At 41.7% G+C, this 18,512-nt stretch overlaps 1 protein-coding gene across 5 annotated transcripts in view; it reads right to left on the reverse strand.

Moving 5' to 3' along the window:
* VPS54 (VPS54 subunit of GARP complex) overlaps positions 1-18,512 on the reverse strand; it is a 285,872-nt gene that overhangs the window by 86,896 nt on the left and 180,464 nt on the right. For all 5 annotated transcript variants that reach the window (XM_033938671.1, XM_033938667.1, XM_033938668.1 and 2 more), the window contains exons 17-18: positions 14,691-14,754; positions 10,173-10,278 (exon numbers count right to left, since the gene is read on the reverse strand). In XM_033938671.1, the coding sequence (XP_033794562.1) occupies positions 10,173-10,278; positions 14,691-14,754 (170 nt within the window). The remainder of the gene's footprint in view (positions 1-10,172; positions 10,279-14,690; positions 14,755-18,512) is intronic.

The raw sequence follows: 18,512 nt of genomic DNA on the forward strand, positions 1-18,512 counted from the left end.
GATATTTGGAGCATTGAGCTTGGGCACCAAATTTCTGCCTCTCAATGGCCACGTTTTTGGTCTTGGAGAATAAAAACTACAAGGGCAGCATTTATGAGACAGACATGGTTTTTTTTTTGTTGCACAGAGCTTTATGGATCCCAGTTCGTTTACAGAAGTTGGATAGTTCAAGGTCCAATAGATGTTGGCATTGTGGTTTAGAAGCTGGGACATTAGATCATTTGATATTTTTCTGTCCCTATATAAATGCCTTTTGGAAGTTAATTTGGCCCCAAATTAATTCATTGTTAGAAAATCATGTTGGCCTTTCATATGATACTGTACTATTTGGTACATCAATGAGATTTAAAAGCCAAATTTCAGCGAATAATAATAAACTTCTATTAATATTAACAGGGGTTGCCATTCAGCAGATTACAGGAAATTGGAAAGATTATACTAAACTAAATTATACTTTCTGGTGAAATTCAGTATGCCATATTTATAAAATGGAAAGGGTGCTTGCTGTGCAACAAGGTAATTATAATAAGTTTAAAAAGATTTGGGGGCCATTGATTATTTATTCTAATGATCAGACATCTTAAACACTTCAGTATTGGTTAAGTTAAAGGGGGGATGGGAATATGAATGACAATAATTGATAATTGTTAATTATTAATATATGGGTGGGAGGGATGGGATTATTTTATATTTATATATTTGGAGGATTACAAATAAGATTGTCAAGTGATTAATTAATATATTTCTGAGTGATTATTGTACACTTGTTGTAATTTCTGAACATGAATAAAGATTTTTTATTAAAAAAAGTAATTTTTGTATTAGTATTTTCCATTTCAATGACAGAATTACAGAAAGAAAAATAAGAAAAAATAAGAAATCTCTAACAGTAATCTTTATACAAAGAAATTAAATCAAATCAAGCCCATATGAAAGCTGGAAGCATCCAATAACACTAAAATAGAAAACAAACATACAACCTTACTCCTAGCAGGGCAAAACTATCAAATTTATATAACCCTTTATATCCCACAATGCAATAATTATCTAGAAACTGAAATTTCCCCCCCCTCTCTTTTATAAAACTGCAAAAGCGGTTTTTAATGCCAGCTGGCACTCTGAATCCTGTGTGCTGCTCTGACGCTCACATGAACTCTGAGCATTAGAGCAGCGCACAGGATTCAGAGCGTCGGCTGGTGTTAAAAAACGTTTTCGCAGTTTTGTAAAAGGGGGGATTTGTCAGTAAGAAAATTTTCTAAACGTGAAGAATCAAGAAGAAGTGACCAAACATTTACAGAGAAACTTAAGATTAAAAGATCCACCAATAGACAAAACTCTAGGCTTAAGCAAATGGAAAGTCTTCCTACATAATTGTGTAAGTCTAGAGGTATCAGGAAATACAGAAAAAGATTATCAATGAAACAGTACATTTTTATTAAAGTTTTTAACACCAAAATTTTTTGCTCTACATTATTAAAGGAAACTAGTAAATAGCCCTCATAACAATAGTCTCTTGAGATGATTCTAAAAACTAGTGAGATCAAGACTATCTGGAGAATTCAAATTATCCAATTCACCTTCTGGATTTCCCTGCCTAATTCCTCTAGGGAGGTTATAAACATTAGAAATTTCTGCATGGTTAACTGTCAAACCTAAAACCTCCCAAAGATAAATCTTAAAAAACTCATTAGGTAACAGAAAATAAATAACTGGAAAATTAAGTAATCTTAAATTTAGGATCTTTGAAGTATTTCCTAAAGATTTCATACTAAAGTATACCATCAAACTGTCCTTAGCACACATGGCTAGAGCAGTTTGATGAGTCCCCATCTGATTTTCCAAGTTCTTCTATTTATTCTCCATTTTAAATTTTGGCTTCTTGTTCTTCAAATTTGGCTACAGTCTGTTCAGTGAATTGAGTTGAACATTGGAGATTCTCATTTAGATGCCTATCAAGACTAATAATAGCCAAATAGATATCATTTACTGAGATGTTCTGCATTTTAGATAAAACTGAGTCATAAATAGGCTTGTAAATTTAACTGAAGAAAATACCTGAGTTGTGCCCAAGCTTTCAGAATAGTCAAACCTCGGTTTGTGAGTGCACCGGTTTGCGAGTGTTTTGCAAGACGAGCAAAACATTCCCGCATATGGTGCCTCGCAAACCGAGCGTTGAATCCCCGCGATCCGGCATCCCCTGCCGAGCACCCAAACAGCATCCCTTACCCTGATTTGGCACCGGCACCAGCACCAATGCATAGGTCATGCCGGTGCCCAAAGATCCTCCCTCTTGGCTGGGCTGGGCCTTGAGCATCTGCGCATGCTCAAGGCCTTCTGGTCTCGCCCTCTCTGAGATGGAATGGAATGCTCTGGGGGATGATAAGGGATAAATGCTGTACCATGGTAGGAGGAACTAACGGTCAGTAACAGAAGAATTTACAGAAGATGGGAAAGCAGAAAAAAGAAACTGGGACCAACTTGATGGAAAAATAAGTCTCCAGACAACAAAGGCAAAAAACGGTATTGACTAAAATATGTTAGCTTTGGGAAATGTATATAGCAGATGTCTTTGTATTGTGTTCAAAAGAAAAGGAAATGCATTTCTAGTTTTATTTCTACAGTGTTGAAGTACTGACCCTTGCTGTGGCTGGTGGGGATTCCCAAGTACCGCCAGCCGCAGACCTCCTCTAGAGTCTGGAGATGGCCAGAACTCCCCTCCACCAAGCTAAGCCAGCATTTATGAGCCACTGAGGTGCCAGCATCTGTGACTCAGGGAAGCTATTGCTGCCTGCCAAGTTTGGCAAAAGGGACCCCCGGCCAACTGCAGAGGAAGTCCTCGGCTGACAGCTTGGGGGTCCTCATCAGCCGAGTATTTTATATTTTATAGCTGAGTATTTATATTTTATATTTACATTAGAGGCTCTGGTGTAAACCTATTTACAAAGTATGTATTCTTCCCAATTAATATTTCCAGTAGCATAATTAAATGAAATAATTTCTTCTGAAGTTTATAGAAACGGGCGGGGATGGGTTTGACTCCTAGCTGAGACGGATCTGATTCCAGCGGGGACGGGTTTGATTCTACCGGGGATGGACGGGGACGGGTTTGATTTCTGTCCCCGCGCAACTCTCTAGTCTCTACCCCTTAGAGGTGGTCTTCTTTCCCCAAGTCTGTTGCTCATTAAAGCCTTAAATTTAACATAAATTTAACTAAACTCAAGTTTATAACTGTTAAATGGCAGTTTTCTAAAACTATCTGTTTTAATTTATAGTATGTAGCTCTTCTCCATAAGCTACTTTCTACATGCCACACATTGTAGCTATCAAACAAAAGCACTATATTTAATTACAGATGCTTACTTCATATAACTATGTGGTAGCTAGAAATCAATTTCTTTCCAGCTATACAAGCAACCGTATTGTACTATAACCGACCCTCAGTGGCACCACTCAGGACTAACTTTTCATTGTCCTGAGCTTTACGTGTCAGCTCGTCACTGGGTCTTATGGTGTTCTTCATAGAGCTTGATTTTTATATCTAAATATTTTTTTAAACTTTTCATCTATTTATATTTTTATATTTTTGTACTTAGCTTAAAACTGTGGCTAAGTCTTCTTGGCTCGAGATGTCCATTGAAATCTTTTATGAAAGATGTCTTTGATTTTGTGACACATCATTATGAGGAAGGCATGCTTACTAAAAAAGAGTACCAGTTCTTATTAGAGAAGTATCCGAGAACACCAAACATTTATTTTGTCCCCAAAATACATAAGAGCCAAATTAACCCTCCAGGCAGACCCATTGTAAATACACGGGGGTCTCTTCTAGAACCCTTGTCAAAATTTATAGATGTTTTTTTGACAAAAAAAAGTGGTGAAGATCCCCTCATATTTAAAAAATTCTTCTCACCTTCTTAGAATCTTAATTCAGAATACTCAAGTTGAATCTACCACTTTTTTTTTTTTTTTAAATTTATAATTTTGAATACATTACAATATCCAATAATTCAAAAGAAAAAAGGAAAATCACATAAAACAATACATAATCAAATCATACATACATAATTCCTTTTAAGCCCACATTAATGGGGAGTATATCTTGCTATTTCTAACAAAATGAAATTCAAGAAAATAAAGGACAATAATTCTTGGTTCACACTAAAGAACCTTGAATCATTCCTTAAAATGGGATACTATTTATATTAATTCTCCTCAAATTCTCAGCTAGATGAAACAAATCTCATTTCTATTTCTCTTTCTATTCTCTTGCAACCAAAAATTGTTGTAGTTGTATAGGATCCCGAAAAGAATATTCAATATCTTGTAACTTAATCATACATTTACAGGGAAATTTCAGGTAAAAGGATGCATCCAGTGCTAACACTCTATCCTTCAGTTTCAAAAATTCCTTCCTTCCTTCTCAACTGAGTGGTTCTAGATTAGAGAGCTGCACGGGAATGGGGACGACGGGAATCCCGCGGGTTCCCCCTTCGGGTCACGGGGATCCTGTGGGGACGCCCCCTAGAGTCACGGGAATCCCATGGGGACGCCCCCTAGGGTCGCAGGAATCCCATGGGGACACCCCCTAGGGTAGCGGGGATCCCGTGGGGGACGCCCCCTAGGGTCACGGGGTTCCTGCGGGGCTGGATGTGCTAAGTCGCACGGCTTTTCTCCCTACCTGCTCTGCTTGCAGCACAGAGCCGAACGGAAGTCTTCCCGACGTCAGCGCTGACGTCAGAGGGGAGGGAGGGCTTAAACAAAGGTAAGGTAAGGTGGAGTAGCCTCGCGGCTCGAGTGGCTACCAAGGGAGGAGGGCGGTCCGCCCCGCCCCGGGTGCAGCACAGCCGGCCAGGTCCCCTTACTTTTATGGCGCTTCCCCGACCGACCGACAACAGCCCTGGTCCGACAAACCTCACTGCCCTTAACCGCGAATCTAAATTACCTTCTTACAGCAGCTGTAAGAAGGAAATTTAGATTCGCGGTTAAGGACAGGGAGGTTTGTCAGACCGGGGCTGTTGTCTGTCGGTCGGGGAAGCGCCATAAAAGTAAGGGGACCTGGCCGGCTGTGCTGCACCCGGGGCGAGAGAGAAGGAGGGGGGAAAAGGATGCTGAAAGCACTGGGGAAGACAAAGGGGTGGAGAAGGACGCTGAAAGGCCATGGGGAAGACGGGGGGGGGGGAGAGGAAGGACACTGAAAGCATTTGTGGAAGACAGAAGGGGGAGAAGGACGCTGACAGGACATGGGGAAGACGGGGGGGGGAGAAGGACGCCGAAAGCACATGGGGAAGACAAAGGGGTGGAGAAGGACGCTGAAAGGAAATGGGGAAGACGGGGGGTTGGAGAAGGACGCTGAAAGGCCATGGGGAAGACAGAGAGGGAGAAGGACACTGAAAGGACATGGGGAAGACAGAGAGGGAGAAGGACACTGAAAGGACATGGGGAAGACAGAGAGGGAGAAGGACACTGAAAGGACATGGGGAAGACAGAGAGGGAGAAGGACACTGAAAGGACATGGGGAAGACAGAGAGGGAGAAGGACACTGAAAGGACATGGGGAAGACAGAGAGGGAGAAGGACACTGAAAGGACATGGGGAAGACAGAGAGGGAGAAGGACACTGAAAGGACATGGGGAAGACAGAGAGGGAGAAGGACGCTGAAAGGACATGGGGAAGACAGAGAGGGAGAAGGACGCTGAAAGGACATGGGGAAGACAGAGAGGGAGAAGGACGCTGAAAGGACATGGGGAAGACAGAGAGGGAGAAGGACGCTGAAAGGACATGGGGAAAACAGAGAGGGAGAAGGACGCTGAAAGGACATGGGGAAGACAGAGAGGGAGAAGGACGCTGAAAGGACATGGGGAAGACAGAGGGGGGAGAAGGACACTGAAAGGACATGGGGAAGACAGAGGGGGGAGAAGGACACTGAATGAAAGGACATGGGGAAGACAGAGGGGGAGAAGGACACTGAAAGGACATGGGGCAGACAGAGGGGGGAGAAGGACGCTGACAGGACATGGGGAAGAGAGAGTGGGGAGAAGATGCTGGCAGGGAAGAAGACAGAGATGCCAGACTATGGGGGGAGCGGAGGGAAGAAGATGGGTGCCAGACCAATTTGGAAGGGGGGAGAAAGGCACAGTAACAGAGCAAATGGAAGACGCAGAAGGAAGAGAGACAGTGGATGGAAGGAACTGAATGAGAACATGAGGAAAGCAGAAACCAGGCAACAAAGGTAGGAAAAGAATTCTATTTCTTTTTTTTTTTTTTTTTTTGCTTCAGGATAAAGTAGTATATTAGTTGTGTTGATAAAAATTTATAAACAAAAGAGGCTCTGGTAGAAACCCGTTTACAAAGTATGAATTCTTCCCAATTAATATTTCCAAATTAATAAAGTCTTTTTGCTTATTTGTAAATGGGTTTCTACCAGAGCCTTTAATTCAGTAGCATAATTAAATGAAATAACTATTTCTGAAGTTTATAGGGATGGGCGGGGACAGAGGGGATCCCTCACGGGGACGGGCGGGGACGGAGGGGATTCCTCACAGGGACGGAGGGATTCCTCACGGGGATGGGTGGGATTCCTCACGGGGATGGGTGGGATTCCTCACGGGGACGGGTGGGGACGGGTGAGACTTTGGCGGGGACAGGTGGGATTTCTGTCCCCGCGCAACTCTCTATTCTAGATACATCCGGAAAAATCCTAACCAAGTCCCCACAAAATTTTGTTAGCCTGTTTTTGAAGTAAAGTCTCATTATCAACATCTTATCCATCTCGCTCATGCATGTTATTACCAGGGTGGATCGACTCTGAATCACATCCTGTGTATCTTCCAAAAATTCAGTCAAATTTACCTCTGGTGTGGTCAGATGGTCCACTTCCTGGGCAGATTCAACTTTTTTTGGAGGAATATAATAATAATTATTTATTGGAAAATTCTCCGCATTGGCTATTCCTAGTACTTCTTTGAAAAACTTCCTTAATAAAATCTCAGGTGACAGTAAATGAGTTACTGGAAAATTAACCAAGCGGAGATTTTTAACTCTATTCATGTTCTCTATAGATTCAATTTTAGAATGTATCACTGTAGAATCTTTAACTGCTGATACCGAGACAGCTTGTAAATTATTACATTGAGTTTCAACAACATTTAATCGTTTATCCAAACAACCTAGATTAGAATCCACATTTTCTAATTTAGCAGAAACTAACTGAGAAAAATCTCCCATTTGTTTCATCGTTGTCTGGATATTCCTAGCCATAAGTCTTTTAAAGTAATATCCTGTGTTTCCTCTGTTCGTGGGTTTTCATCCACTCCTCCAGAAATATCAATGGTTTAGGTATTTCAGCATATACTAATCTACTTATATGGGTAGATGAAACCACTTGAGCATCGGATATAGTAGGGTTTATATTCCCACTATCACTGGGTACCGGATGAAGGGGAGGAGTGCGGTTGAGGGGACTTATTGAGGCTCCTGACAAGGAGGAATCCACATTTGGTTGTACCACAGGTGGATTATCAGAAAATAATGTTAAATGTCTGTCCATTGGACCTGGTGTGGAGCTTTTTGGTTTAATCTTCCTTTTTCCCATATTCTAACGGTCATATAAATAATTATAGGAAAAACTTTATATTACCAGCCGATTCCAGCTCCCGGACTCCTCGTGGCTCCCAAGGGGCCTTGCGTGCCCCTTAGGGCACGCCCCTTCAGCCACGCCCTGCGGCTGTGCGGCTGCCGCCACAACCGCAGCGGCGGCTTGGTTTTCAAGTGTTGGAGACGGACCCGATGATGTCAGGGGGTCCGCCTCTGTAAGTGCCTGCCAGTAAGGTAGAAGTTGAACCGCTGCTGCGGGAGACCAGAAACCGGCACTCAAAGCCCCTCTGCAGTATCCTCCAATAAGAGCAAGGCTCCCAGTGCAGCCGCGGCGGCGGCTTGGTTTTCAAGTGTTGGAGACGGACCCGATGACGTCAGGGGGTCCATCTCTGTAAGTGCCTGCCAGCCAGTAAGGTAGAAGTTGAACCGCTGCTGCGGGAGACCAGAAACCGGCACTCAAAGCCCCTCTGCAGTATCCTCCAATAAGAGCAAGGCTCCCCTGAATCTACCACTTTTTTAGTAATGCTTGATGTTGTCTCTTTATATACTAAGATCCCACAACAGGGTGCCTTAAACATAGTTAAAGAGGTGTTGACCAAAAGAGAGGGAGAACAACGAATTAGCATTGAGTTTTTGATGACATTAACACAATGGGTGATTAAAAATAATTATTTTGAATTTGAAGGTACTTATTATCAACAAACTCAGGGGGTGGCTACGGGAGCTACTTTAGCCCCCTCAGTAGCTACCCTCTATATGAGTAAATTTGAAGAGAATGAAATTTATCCATCTGACTTCTATAAACACATCTCACTATGGAAAAGGTTTCTGGATGACATTTTCTTTCTTTGGCAGGGTACTGAACAAGAGTTAGTAGAATTTTTGGGATGGATAAATACTAGGGACCCCCATCTCCAGTTCACCCCCACTTATCATGAGAACACAATAGAATTTTTAGATATGCAATTGATTAAACAAAATACTCAACTGAATACAAAACTTTTTAGAAAATCAATATCCCCTAATGCACTACTTCATGTTTCTAGTTATCACCCTTACCACTTAAAATTCAACCTTCCAGTTAGTTAGTTCCTTAGGGTAAGAAGAGTTTCTTCAGATATGAAAGATTTTAAAGAAGCGGCAAATGAGTTACAGGATAGATTTAAAGCTCGTGGTTACCCAACTAAGTCTATTCATCGTGCATACACACGAGCTAAATTATGCTAACAGAGAGCTTTTATTTAAAGTAAAAAAGTAATTCTGAAGAAATAGAGAGACTCATTTGTGTATTGCCATACTCTGAAGCGGCAAAGGAATTGATAAGTCAGATAAAACGTCACTGGCAAATTTTACAGCTTCATAAAGTTTTCACTGAGATTCCTATGTTCTCTTGCTGCAACAAAAGATTGGTGTTAGACATAAAACTTAGTAGGGAATCATAGTAAATGTGGGAGCAATGGTGTGTAAACACTATTGAGGGTATCACGTGGACAGATCCTCAAACTAAGAAAAAGATAATAGAGTCAGCAAATACAAATTGCAGGACAGAAAAAGTAATTTATGTCTTGGTCTGTCCTTGTAACTTGGTTTATGTAGGGCGAACATCTCGACCCATTCATATAAGATTGAATGAGCATAAATCAAGGATAAAAACAAGAATGTTACAAGCCCCGATAGTAGAACATTGCATTAACCAATAGCATGAACCAAGCCAGTTAAAATGGAGAATAATCGATCAGTTGAATGAAGGGAGGGAGGGAGTGGTAAATGTGGAAGAACTTTTAAATTACAAAGAACAGCGTTGGATCTATGTTTTAAACACAGTATCCCCTTACGGGCTTAACAACAAGTTAGAATGGATGTCGTTAGTCTGACCCATGAAATAGAAAAACAATAAGGAGGGAGGATTGAGATCAGGATTGAATGAATAAGAAATAACTGTAAAGGGAAGTCTTTTACGCCAGTGTTCACGTCATTACGTGCCCTCGGGCTTATTAGACAACCCTAGATATTTAAATGAAAAAACGCTGCCGCTTCCGGTGTAAAGAATTGGCGGTTACAGTGGTTGTCGGTGGGAAAGAGGTAAGCAGTTTGCTATTAATCCAGCAAGGCGTTAGCTAGCTGGGTAAAGGAAGAGCTCTTTTTGATATGAATTTATTAGTACAACGTTATTAATATGTGGCGTTATTAATATGTGGCTTTGCTGGTTATGCTTACAGGGATGGAGCCTTGAAAAAGCTATCTAGGCGAAACATGTCGGCTTTGACATCCCTAACTAATGCTGACATCTCGAGCCAAGAAGACTTAGCCACAGTTTTAAGCTAAGTACAAAAATATAAAAAAAATATAAATAGATGAAAAGTTTTAAAAAATATTTAGATATAAAAATCAAGCTCTATGAAGAACACCATAAGACCCAGTGACGAGCTGACACGTAAAGCTCAGGACAATGAAAAGTTTGAGTCCTGAGTGGTGCCACTGAGGGTCAGTTATAGTACAATACGGTTGCTTGTATAGCTGGAAAGAAATTGATTTCTAGCTACCACATAGACACATTGTAGCTAAACATCAATGTTGTACCTTCAATAAATCCGATAGGCGAGTGAGCATGTCAGTAGTGATAGAAGGTATATCATCCACACACTGGCAATATTCAAGAATTATTCGCATCAACAGTAGCACTGTCCTACAAAACAAATTGTGCACAAAGCATCAGCTTTATTTATTTGTGAGAGATAAAAATCAAAGTTAGCAATAAACAAATATCATGAAAAATTAGCTCTACTACTGACCTCCTACCCACTCATTATGAGCTACCTCTACAATACAACAATACCTTCTTGTGCAGCAATTTGGCTATATCTCATCTTAGTAGTGGGGAAGTCTAGTTTCAAGTTTATTTCAGTTTGATATACCCCTTAATGTATAGCCTAAACGGTTTACATAAAACATTGCTAAAAAAAAGTATACTTATAAAAGGGAGGCTAACAGACAATTTAAAATAATGAGGGAAACAACAAAGGATACAAAAGGAAGACAGCAAGGGTTACATTATTAAAAAAAAAAAAATAATAATAATAATAAAAAATAATAAATATATATAAATACATATATATACATATATATATATTTGTATATATGTATATATATGTATATATATATATTTATTATTTTTTATTATTATTATTACATATATTATTATATATTATATATATTATTATATATATATATATATATATATATATGAAATCAGAGAAAGCGGAAAACAAAAGGGAGTACAATTAAGCTGAAGCCAGAATCTGGATCTATACCAGTCAACGGCCAAGCTTGTCTCTTGCTTTTTAGGCACTTCCATGGAAAATGAACTCAAGATGTGTGTGGACTTGAACCTTCCATACACATGTATAGCATGCTAACAAATCAACACAGTCTCCAGGCAGACAAAATGAGGGTAATTTTATAAGAGGCCAACTAGATGCCTATTTTGGGGATATTTTATAAAGACACATAGGTGCCCCTATGTGTCTTTATGTCTTTACAAAATTGCCTCACAAAACCTTCAACAATCCCAGCTAAAAGCACCCACATACATTTACATACAATCTTGTGTAAATTTATACACACATGTACATATCTTATAAACTATATGTGTACTTCACAACTCTGCCCAAACTACTCCCCTAAATATGACCACCCTGGAGTTGTGTAAAAGTACTGTTGTACAGTAAATCCTGGGATAATTTTAGAAAAAAAGTTATTTCCATGAGTAAAACAAAGTTTTAACCATGAAAAAAAAAGAAAAGTTTATTAAGGGTTCCTTTTACTAAACGGCGCTAGAGATAGCATTGGTCGGCGAGGTAAATTCTCTGCAGCTCATAGAATTCCTATGAGCATTGGAGCATTTACTTCACCAGCCCATGCTAAAAACATATAGTGCCATTTAGTAAAACCCAGTATAAATTACCCCAATGTGTTTGATGGAATTTTGCCAGAAGCAGCAAGAATATCTACTGTTAAATCAACCTGCCATGAATAAGGCAGCTCTTACTAAAAAACAAACAAACAAAGAAACACTGGGGTAATTTCCCTATAGTGGTTCTACTAAAAACCCAAAATATGCCCTATGGGCTCTCAGTCTAGCCTCTGAATCTTCTTTTGGTCATACTTCAGAGTTTCAGACTAGAGAGTTGCACGGGGACAGAAATCCCACCCGTCCCCACCTGTCCCCGCCAAAGTCCCACCCGTCCCCGTGAGGAATCTCACCCATCCCCATAAGGAATCCCTCCATCCCCACCCGTCCCCGTGAGGAATCCCCTCTGTCCCCGCCCGTCCCTATAAACTTCAGAAATAGTTATTTCATTTAATTATGCTACTGAATTAAAGGCTCTGGTAGAAACCCATTTACAAATAAGCAAAAAGACTTTATTAAGAACATAAGAAATTGCCTCCGCTGAGGCAGACCAGAGGTCCATCTCGCCCAGCGGTCCGCTCCCGTGGTGGCCCATCAGGCCCATTGCCTGAGCAGTGGTCCCAGACTATCCCTAAACCTACCTCTACTCCTATCTGTACCCCTCAATTCCTTTATCCTCTAGGAACCTATCCAAACCTTCTTTGAAGCCTTGTAACGTGCTCCGACCTATCACAGCCTCCGGAAGCGCATTCCATGTATCCACCACCCTCTGGGTGAAAAAGAACTTTCTGGCATTTGTTCTAAACCTGTCCCCTTTTAATTTCTCCGAGTGCCCCCTTGTACTTGTGGTTCCCCATAATCTGGAAATATTAATTGGGAAGAATACATACTTTGTAAACGGGTTTCTACCAGAGCCTCTAATGTTTATAAATTTTTATCAACACAACTAATATACTACTTTATCCTGAAGCAAAAAAAAAAAAAGAAATAGAATTCTTTTCCTACCTTTGTTGCCTGGTTTCTGCTTTCCTCATGTTCTCATTCAATTCCTTCCATCCACTGTCTCTCTTCCCTCTGCGTCTTCCATTTGCTCTGTTACTGTGCCTCTCCCTTTCTCCCCCCTTCCAAATTGGTCTGGCACCCATCTTCTTCCCTCCGCTCCCCTCATAGACTGGCATCTCTGTCTTCTTCCCTGCCAGCGTCTTCTCCCCACTCTCTCTTCCACATTTCCTTTCAGCGTCCTTCTTCTCCCCATCTTCCCCGTGTCATGTCAGTGTCCTTCTTCCCCTTCTGTCTTCCACATGTGCTTTCAGTGTCCTTCTCCCCCCCCCGTCTTCCCCATGTCCTTTCAGCATCCTTCTCCCCCCCGTCTTCCCCAGGGCCTTTCAGCGTCCTTCTCCCACCCCCACGTCTTCTCCATGGCCTTTCAGCGTCCTTCTCCCACCCCTCCACCCCTGTCTTCCCCATGGCCTTTCAGCGTCCTTCTCCGCCCCTTTGTCTTCCCCAGTGCTTTCAGCGTCCTTCTCCCCCCTCAGTTTTACCCATTTCTCTTAAGTGTCTTTTCTTCTCCACTCCACATTTCCTCCCTTTCTCCCTCCCTACCCCTTACCTTTGTGGCGCTTCCCCACCCAACCGACAACAGAACAGGCCCGGTCGGACAAACCTCCCTGCCCTGTAGCCGCGGATCTAAATTACCTTCTTACAGCTGCTGTAAGAAGGTAATTTAGATTCGTGGCTACAGGGCAGGGAGGTTTGTCGGACCGGGGCTGTTGTCGGTCGGGGAAGCGCCACAAAAGTAAGGGGACCTGGCCGGCTGTGCTGCATCTGGGGCGGACCGCCCCCCTCCCTTGGTACGCCACTTGAGCCACAAGGCTACTCTTCTTCTCCTTTCCTGCCCTGCCTGCAGCACAGAGCCGAACGGAAGTCTTCCCGACGTCAGCGCTGACGTCGGAGGGAGGGAGGGCTTTGTTTAAACCCTCCCTCCCCGCCGACGTTAGCGCTGATGTGGGAAGACTTCCGTTCGACTCTGTGCTGCAAGCAGAGCAGGTAGGGAGAAGAGCCGCGCGACTGAGTACATCCAGCCCCGCAGGAACCCCGTGACCCTCGGAGGCGTCCCCAAGGGATCCCCGTGACCCTAGGGGGCGTCCCCACGGGATCCCCGTGACCCGAAGGGGGAACCCGCGGGTCCTGTGGGATTCCCGTCGTCCCCGATCAGCTCTCTATTTCAGACCACCACTCACCAAGTATGAAGCAGATGGTTTGGAGGATTATTAGCTAACAAAATCTGACACCTTGGATACTCTCTGACCGTTTTCTTCTTTCATGCAATGCAGCATAAACCATGGCTTAAGAATTTTTTTTTGCTCTTTTCCCTCATTATCTTGAAGACTATCTTGAGAAGGGTGATGAACATGACAAAAGGAATGTGATGTCTTCCCTTTGAGGAAAGGCTAAAGTGGCTAGAGCCTAGAGAAGAAACAGCTCAGGGGAGAAATGATAGAGGACTATAGAATACTGAGTGAAGTGGAACAAATAGACAGAATCGCTTGTTTACTTTTTCCAAAAATACTACGACTAGGGGGGCATACAATGAAGCTACTAAGTAGTAGTTTTAAAACAAACAGGAAAAAATATTTTTTCACTCAACATGTAATTAAACTCTAGAATTCATTGCCAGAGAATGTGGTGAAAGCAGTTAGCTTACCAGGGTTTAAAAAAATGGTTTGGATAATTTCCTAAAAGAAAAGACCATAAGTCATTATTAAGATGAACTTGGGGAAATACACTACTTATTCCTAGGATAAGCAGCATAAAATCTGTTTTACTCCTTGGGATCTTGCCAGGTACTTGTGACTTGGGTTGGCCACTGTTGGAAACAGGATGCTAAGCTTGATGAACCTGTCCCAGTATGGCAACTATTATTTTCTTAAGTAGGACTCTATTGCCATAAATCATTCATCTACTTTCCTCTACAGTTGGTGATCTTTACATTATAGGTCCTTTGTATGACAGTTAACTTTTCCAGCTCTGCACAAATGTGCTCAAATCTATTAAACACTGCTGTAGAATTATAGAACCATCCTGACAGTCAGACACAGACAGCCAAGAAGTGCTCCTGAAATCTGTTGCAAATTTCTAAAACCTGTACAATTAAACCAGGACACAGCAACTTATTGCGAACGTCTTACCCAACTACAGCATACTTTTGTCCTTCCACAATCAGGAATTCGGTTGGCTTTCGGTCTTCAACAGCTGAAATTTGTATAAGGAAGTAAAATATGAGCACACATTTTTTCTAAAATGAATTTACATACACATACAATCTGTCTGATATAGTGAGAACTTGTCAAAACATAGCCACCAAGGCCCAGATTCTCTATATAGCACCGATATTGGCAACCACCTAAAAAGTGGCTGCTGATCACATGTCAATCAAACGACGACGCCATATACAGAATTGCGCCTATGGGAAAGATAGGTATTGGAAATGTAGGCTAGGGTTTTCCAGGCCTATGTTTTCAGCACCTATCTTTGTCATGAATCACGCCTACATAGGCGTTTTAGGCCGCCTAATGACACTTCTGGCGTTAGCCACGTCCACAGTGGCGTTAAGCAGCCTAAAGAGTGTAGCGCCAATTATTTAGGTGCCAGTAGACGCTTTAACTGTTAATATTTTTTGCTGTTTTAAATGGCATTTCTTAATTAACTTAGGTACCTAAGTTTAGGCACTGTTTGTAGCATTTCCCCCCCCCACCCCCCAAGTACTTTCACACTGGGCCTGATGCATTACTGGGAGTTATTTTCCGTCATTCTTATTTTTATCTTTTCCTGCAAGGTCTTGTTTCTGTAGTCCTTTGATCAAGATGCATGGAATTTGGTATTTTATCTTTTCTCCATCCTACTATCACACTAAACTACTCGGGCCTAAGAGACGCGCAGTTCCCGAAAAAGACCAATGTTTTGCCTCTTGAATGGCCACAATAAAAGCACAAACTAGCACAGTTCTTGAAATAGGAGTTCAAGCAGGGAATCAATTATCATATACAGCATCCTCCCACCATGACAATTATATACCAAAAGATACATAATAATAATAATAATAACAACTTTATTCTTATATACCGCCAACAATCTTGCGACTTCTAGGCGGTTTACAATAAAGAGAAGTGGTTTACAATAGAGAGAAACTGTAAATACAATAAAGAGAAACTGTACATACAGCGAATTAACGGGTATAGCATTGTACATCTGGTAATTCCAACATTAATAATATTAACAACAGTTTGTGTGCTGCAAGATCAGGAAGTGCCATGCTGCTAACACAAAATTTAGAAATATTCCATGAATTGAATGGTGTGTTCATGGTTAGTGATTAGGGTTGGTGTTTATAATTTACAGGGTCGGGTATGTGGTTAACTAATATAGTATCCCTATGATGGTAATGATGCAAAAATACAACCAACACAAAATCAGTCAAGTAAAAACTACAAAAGTTTCAACAGTAACAGGACAACAGTGTCCACTTATGTGTATATGTGTGTGTGTGTGCGCACACGTATCTATTCATATATGTATACATATGTATATACTAGGGCTGCACTTTTTTTTAACAAAGGTTTTATTAGAAATTCAGTGCACTACAAAATTAAACACCAAGGATATTAACAGAAAAACAGCCTAGTCATTTTTGATACAAAACCTGTTAACCCTAAATCCCCCATCCCCTCCCACCCTAACCCTTCTAAACCATCCTCAAACTTCCAACACAGTAAGTTTTTTCAAAGAGAAATGCATAGTATAGTGCCTAGTATGTCTTCAGTCTTCACCAATACAAACAATTTAAGTCCTGGAGTCTCTGTTCTGTCCATTTGCTATACACATCCCAAACTTTATGTTAAGATTTCAGTGCGTTGCATTGAAGTGTTGTTAATTTAGATATTAAATGAACATGTTCCAACCTGGTTAAAACTAAGTTAAGTGCTGGAGCAGCAGCACGCTTGCTGTTGCCATGACAATATAGGCTGCCATAAAGACATAAGCAGCCAGCTTTTGCTCTTCTGCTCCTAAGCTGGGGATTGGAATGTTCAATAAACAGCATTTTATTAGCATGGGACAATGTTTATTCACTATCTGAATGAGTAGTTGTAGTATTTCCAACCAAAAAGGTTTTATGATCGGGCATGGCCACCAAATATGTTGAAAATCTCCCTTTTGACAACATTGTCTTCAACAAAGGCCATTTCCTGATCCATAAATATGTTGAAGCCTCAGGAGAGTATATAGTATATATACTATAGTACATTTTGTAGCCATATTCTATAAAGATTATTTGATACAGACAGTTTGAAAAGGTGTTTATAAATCTTCTCTCATTTTTTCAGATCAAAAATTTATCCCAACTCTTTTTCCCATTTCTTACTAGGGATGCACATTCAACACATTAAGTGAAGTTACTCACATGCAGCAGGTGTTCTCTGAGGACAGCAGGACACATATTGCCACAGATAGGTGATGTTGCCAACGAAGCCCTGATGCAGATGCTGCCCAGCCTACTGAATCTTTCCAGAAGCCTTTGGCAGTCCTAACCACACATATGTGCGCATGCCCTCCTATCTGTCCGACTCACACGAGACGCACAGTTGGATAAAACAGAACAGAGAATACAATTCTTGGGGTAGGTGGGAGGGAAGTGGCAATGTGTGTCCTGCAGTCCATGGAAAACACCTGCTAAAACACCTCAGTAACTTCGCTTTCACTGAAAACAAGCAGGATATCAGAATGCCATAGATGAAATCCCTAGCTACCAGACTCACTAAAAGCAATGATCAATAGGAACTTGCAACATGTGGAGCGTGGAACAGAAGAGAATAGGCCTAGGATGGTGGAATTGGATTCTAGACTCCACACAACTTCTGCAGAACTATCTAATCAAACTGGCTGTCTTGTCAGGAATCTTGCTCAAGGCAGTAATGAAATGTGAATGTGGACTGAAGACGATGTCGCAGCTCTGAAAATCTCCTCAATAGAGGCTGATCTGAAGCAGGTTACCAATGCAGCCATGGTCCTCACAATGTGAGCCATGACATCAGTCCAGCCTGGGCATAAGTAAAGGAAATGCAGTTTGATAGCTAATTGAGTAGAGTGCATTTAGTGAGAGCTGCCCCTATCCTGTTTGGGTCAAAAGAAACAAAAAGATGGATGGAGTGTCTATGGGCATTAGTCTGCTTTAGATAGAATGCTAATTTGCACATCAGAGAGTGCTATTGTTTCTGTTCTGTGGGGGGAAAATAACCAACTGGAGGTCCTCTACGAGTTGGCCAGACAAGTGAGAAGGAACATGCACATACGCACTCAAGTATGCCAGACTCTTCTGGAAGATTCAATACACTGGGCAGTATCCACACCGGGAGTGTCATCATCAACAGAGCCAACTGTGGCAATCTGATTTCCTCCTTGTGCTCAGAAAGAAGTTTCAACTCGCTTTAAGAAAGTAATGCAATGGATGGCCCAACCTTCCCATCCCTGCTAGGCACACTGTCTCTCAGGGTCTGCATCACTACATGTTTTTCTCTCCCACCCTTCAAAACCCCAACCATCCAGTATTACCAGCCTTCATCCCTACTACCATTTGGCACTGCTAGACTCTCTCCCTTTCCTCTACCCATCTGGCACTCACTTGATCCTGAAACCTCCTTCTGACCCACTTCCAGAGTCTCCATGCAGGCAACAACAACCACATCAAACAGGAATGAACATACAGCATTGTCTTGTGTGTGTGCCATTGCTGGCTCCAAAACAGGAAGTTCAGGGGTGGGACCAAAAGAGCATGCAGTGGCACAAATAAGACAATACAACACATGTTTGCCTTTTATTTGCTGTCACTGCTGCTGCTGACATCTAGAATCAAGAAGCAGCAGTCCAGAGAAGGTGGTATAACACACTGTATTTGAGAGGGGTAGAGGAAAGAGAAAGACATTGGCAATACTGGATGGTGGTGGAAGGGAAAAGCT

Source organism: Geotrypetes seraphini, chromosome 3, assembly GCF_902459505.1.
Source record: "Geotrypetes seraphini chromosome 3, aGeoSer1.1, whole genome shotgun sequence".
NCBI classification, from domain to species: domain Eukaryota; kingdom Metazoa; phylum Chordata; class Amphibia; order Gymnophiona; family Dermophiidae; genus Geotrypetes; species Geotrypetes seraphini.